The sequence below is a fragment of the Orycteropus afer genome, unplaced genomic scaffold (genome assembly GCF_000298275.1).
Source record: "Orycteropus afer afer isolate SDZICR_OR568_19922 unplaced genomic scaffold, OryAfe1.0 scaffold00063, whole genome shotgun sequence".
Classification (NCBI taxonomy): Eukaryota; Metazoa; Chordata; class Mammalia; order Tubulidentata; family Orycteropodidae; genus Orycteropus; species Orycteropus afer.
This window is the reverse complement of record NW_006921650.1, coordinates 4829808-4834664: the sequence shown is the minus strand read 5'-3', so window position 1 is coordinate 4834664 and position 4857 is coordinate 4829808. Positions and strand designations below refer to the sequence as shown.

Genomic DNA, 4857 nt, shown 5'->3' with positions numbered 1-4857 from the left:
GTGTACAGAACCCCACACAAGTAGCTTCATCTGGAAACCGGTTCTCACTGCTGTGACACCAGCCAGAGCTGAGTTTTTCACATGCCATGGAACTTAGGTTGAAGAAATACTCTTCTCTGGACTCTTCACAACGTTTCTCGTTGACTTCCAAGCGGCATATTTTGGGAACTTCTAGGAAATGGAAGGCAAAAAAGGCAATGTTAGTCAAAAATTAGTCTTATTATAATTCTCAAAATTTAACTATTTTCAGAAACACTGAAATGGGGGGGGGGGCATTATATTTACTACCATGGCAGTAAACCCTCAAATACTTCCCAATAATCCAGTGATTTAGCTTTTTTCTAACAGAATGCATCCTGACCTGATTTAGCTCTCAAGTTCAAATGGAAAAACTCTCTCTTCCTTCAGGCTGTTCTCTAATTGTTTTTGCTTATGAACTGAACCAAATTTTATTCATATAAATACACATATTCCCCTGGTTCACTGCCTTTAAAAGCTAAGCCCTGAGTTCTGTTACACGTCTTAACTGTAATAATAAAAATAAAATAAAACAAAAAATAGTAGCATGGGAATATCCTTAAGTTAACTCAAGACATGTTTGGTTTTCAGGGCAAAAAAAAAGTAACTTTATAGTGATCTAAACCAGAGTTTAATAATAAAACCCACAGAACAGTATGTCAGGCTGATAGGCAATCCACACTAGGAAATGATGTTTATAAGAAAGAGTAAAAACCGTAACTTTTGAAGTAATAATAAATACAGAGAAACACTTTTGTTGCACCTACATTACACCCTTGCATATATTGGGCCCTATGGTATAGTAACAAATCCTGCCCTGTGTTGACGCAGACATCAGATTTTGATAGATGGCAGTCAGGCGAGAGGAAATATGCTCGTGAATGTAAAGTTGGGATTATTTTTGGGAAACTCCATACCACTGAGGCTTGCTTAGCACTTGAGAAAATCTCGGGCTAAACCTCACTTGTAGAAAGAAAATGAGACCTGGAAAATTAGCTGAATTACTATAAGGCGCTCCGTGCGAGGCGCGGCGCGTTAAGCTCCCGGGGTGCTTGCGAGCGGGCACTTACTCTCTATCCTCCAGCAAGCTTTATCACAGGCCTCCCAAGTTTCGAAATTGTTGGCGTTGCCCTCGCAGCCCCCATACATGAACTGGTGGCAGCTCTGCGTGTACCTGTCGTAGTAGTAACTGGGGATTAGGGCTCGACAGGGTCCCTCGTCCGGAGGCAGGAGGCAAATCTCCGCGTTACTGCCTACGAGAGGGCCAGAGGAGAGAGCAAAAGGGAGGGAAGGAGGTCAGACACTTTTCCTGGTAAGGAGAGCTCGGCCCCAGCCGCTTCGCAGAGAGAAAATGCAAACTTGGGAGGGAGTCCCCCTTTCGTTAGGCTCCGCCGGGCGCAGGGCAGGGGTCTGGAGAAAGGGGAGAAGGGCGCGGGCGCAGGAGGTGCATTGGCTCGCCGCGCGTTTCCGGCTCGGTCCGTAGGAAGTTGGCAGGAAAAGGGCTCCTCGACGGGGCGCCATACCTGCTGGTGCCCGGGCAGCACCCCGCAGTGCAGTCCCCAGGAGGAACAGCGGCACAATCAGCAGCCCCAGAGGGCCAGTGGGGTCCATGGCGCCGACGTCCGATGGCCTGTGGGGCAAAGGCGTTCAGAAGAGCAGGGCGGTAGGAGGGTGCGCAGCGTCCAGCCCAGAGGCAGCCTGGGTGACGGCGCGGTTAGTCCCGGCTTTTTGTGGGGTGAGCGTCCTTCCGATCTCCGACGGGGCGGAGCGAGCTGGTGCGGAGTCTGAAGTGAAAGGTTGATTCATGCTCTAAGGGCCCTGACCCCAACGCGCGGATGCTGGAAAGTGTGTGTGTGTGTGTGTGGGGGGGGTGCTGGTGGAGGAATTCCCCACCAAGTTGAACTTGCCTCCCAAATATTCTCCTGTGATGAGGCGAGGAGGTCCAGATGGTGTGTTTATGTCAGTGATGGGAAACCGGCATGCCAGAGGGAAATGACCTGGGGTGATTGCACAACCTTCCAATTTGCAGCATCACCTTCAAAGCTTGAGTTCACTCGAAAGCCTGCCATCGACGAATTTGAAGAACCAAGAGAAAGTATGAAATTCATGGGCCCATGACAATAGAGCCTTTACAGTAAATTAGAAATTTAAATATGTGAGATATATATATATATATCCCTTGCTTCAGTCAGCGTTCTCAAAGGAATACTTATTCCTCGCTTTCCTGAGAACAGCACTGGGAGTTTACAGGGTTTTTCCAAATTCTTCCAAGTCCTTAGAAGTGCAGGACACTCACTCACAGTCTGGTAATATTCCGGGATATTTTTTACACTATGCCCTTGTGGCAATTTTCAGTTACCCTGTTTTTGGTCACAGAATCATATTCTGAGGAAACTAGCCTGGTCTGGAAATACTCAGCACTATTTACTCCGTCAGTTTAGATGACTAGGTATCTATGGTTAAGAATGGCAGCCACTGATGTGAAGGTGAAGCTTCAAAACTAGCTCTCCAAAAGGACAGAGAAGAGCCCTGCTTTTTATTGCTTATTGATTTCTGTGGTATAAATACTCCCACTATGGCCAATTTCAGGGAACTCTGGTAGTGTATGCCTAAGCCATTTGACTGCTAACAGAAGGCTGGTGGTTCAAACCCACCAGCCACTCCTCAGAAGGAAGATTGTGCAATCTACTTCTGTAGAGCTAACACCTTGGAAACCCAAGGAGGGGTCGAATGAGTCGGATTTATTTGATTAGAGGGCAGTGAGTTTGCTTTGAGTTTATGACCAATTTCAAGTTACAACCTGGCATCACTGAATGCAGAATTGGAAATCTAGAGATAGGCCTCTAGAGCCAATACGAGCTGCTCCAGCACAACCGTGGAGCCAGCTAGCCAGTTTTGAAAAGCCACATTCATAGAAGAATCAGAAGAGAGTCTTCCCAGTACCTCCCAAAAAATATTATTATTTGTTGTTGTTGTTGTTTGCCATCAAGTCAGCCCCAACTCATAGTGACCCCTCCTTGGGTTTCCAAGTCAGTGTCACTCCGGAAGTAGGATTGCCCAAATATTATTAGGGGAGGGAAATTTTTACCATTTTCCAAGATCATATTCAGGAGAAAAGTCAAATTCAAACTTATCTATTCTTCTGAATATGATTAAATATATCTCTACATTGGACTAAAATAAAATTCAGAGACTCTTGATAAGTTAGAGTTGACGTTCAGCATTGACTATTGCTAAATCTGTTCTCAGTTATTGGTCATTTTTTGCTCATTCTTTACTTCATATATAAAGAGAAACCCTTTGAACCAGGGAAAATATTTTAGGAAAAAAACATGGGAAATAATAATGGGGAGACAGATTTGAGAGTCAGAGGAGACACGGGTTTTATTTCTTGTTCATTTGCACAAATTACCTAAAATCTCATCTGTAAAAGGGGGCCAATAACTATCTCACAAGTATGTTATGAGAATTCATTGGAAAGTGCCTACATAGTCAAAGATGTTTCGGTCCCCTCACACACAAGCACAGATCTATGCAAATCACCCTATATTCTGGGTTCCATTGTGGGCCTTGACATATTTTGACATGGAGCATTAACTGCAATCGGGAAGCTAAGTAACATGAACCTCTGACCTTACTTCCATCAGCTTTACTCTTTAGCTGAGCTCAGAGGCCATCCCTGCCTAGAAAAGGGTCACAGCAGTTAGACACCACTTCATGATGGCTTGTTCTGAAGGCATTGAGCTTCAAGTCTCCCAACCCAAGCAGAACAGGCAATCTACTCAGGCCTGCTGTCTAATGAATGGAGTGAGAATGGAAGAGGGCAGAAACAGGTTTCTCATCTTTCTGTAGGGTAGAGTCTGTACATACAGGCAGAAATCAGTGGTCAGTGAGGAATTCTGTAAACATTAGTTTCCTTTTTTTAATGCCAAATAGGGTGCATCTTTAAGGAATTCTGGTGGTGTTGTGGTTAAAGGATTTGCCTGCTAACCAAAAGGTCGGTGTTTGAACACACCAGCTGCTCGACAGAAGAAAGATAAGGCAGTCAGCTTCGTAAAGAAGTACATACTTGGAAACCAAATCAGGGTTGCTATGAGTTGGAATCAACGCTATGGCAGTGAGTTTGGTTTGGTTTGAGGATGCATCTTTAACGTCTTTATGACCACAGAGCAGAAATGGGGAAGAAGAGGTAAAGAGAATTGAGTCCGTTTGGTAGATGGAAGTTTGAGATGGTCATCAAGAAATCAGAAAGGAATTGATTGCCAAATACTTGAGTGTTTTACATCCATGAAAAAGATACCTTCCAGTATAATGTTGTTGTTAAGTGCTGACGAGTCGGCTCTGATTCATAGCCACCCTTTGTAGAACAGAACGAAAATGCTGCCCAGTCGTGCTCCGTCCTCACAATCCTTCCTATGCTCCAGCCCCTTGTTGCAACCACTATGTCAGTCTATCTTGTTGAAGGTCTTCCTCTTTTTCACTGACCCTCTACTTTACCAAGGATAATGTCCTTCTCCAGAGACTGATTCCTCCTGATAACATGTTCAGAGAACATGAGATGAAATCTCACCATGCTTTCTTCTAAGGAATATTCTTGCTGTATTTCCGAGACAGATTTGTTCACTCTTCTGTCAGACCGTAGTTTAGTCAATGTTCTTAACAACATCATAATCCAAATGCATCAAATCTTTTTTGGTCTTCCTTATTCATGGGCCAGCTTTTGCATGCACAGGAGGCAACTGAAAAATACCACTCTTCAGATGGAAGATTGGGCAATCTACTTCTGTAGATATACTGTCTCAGAAACCCAAACAGCAGTCGCTATGAGTTGAATCAACT

The 4857-nt window shown here is 44.5% G+C and overlaps 1 protein-coding gene across 1 annotated transcript in view; it reads right to left on the bottom strand.

Moving 5' to 3' along the window:
• Positions 1-1629, bottom strand: part of TFPI2 (tissue factor pathway inhibitor 2) — a 4218-nt gene extending 2589 nt beyond the window's left edge. Inside the window, exons 1-3 of the mRNA XM_007939851.1 lie at positions 1542-1629; positions 1089-1271; positions 7-171 (exon numbers count right to left, since the gene is read on the bottom strand). Of these exons, the coding sequence (XP_007938042.1) occupies positions 7-171; positions 1089-1271; positions 1542-1629 (436 nt within the window). The remainder of the gene's footprint in view (positions 1-6; positions 172-1088; positions 1272-1541) is intronic.
• Positions 1630-4857: the final 3228 nt, after the last annotated feature.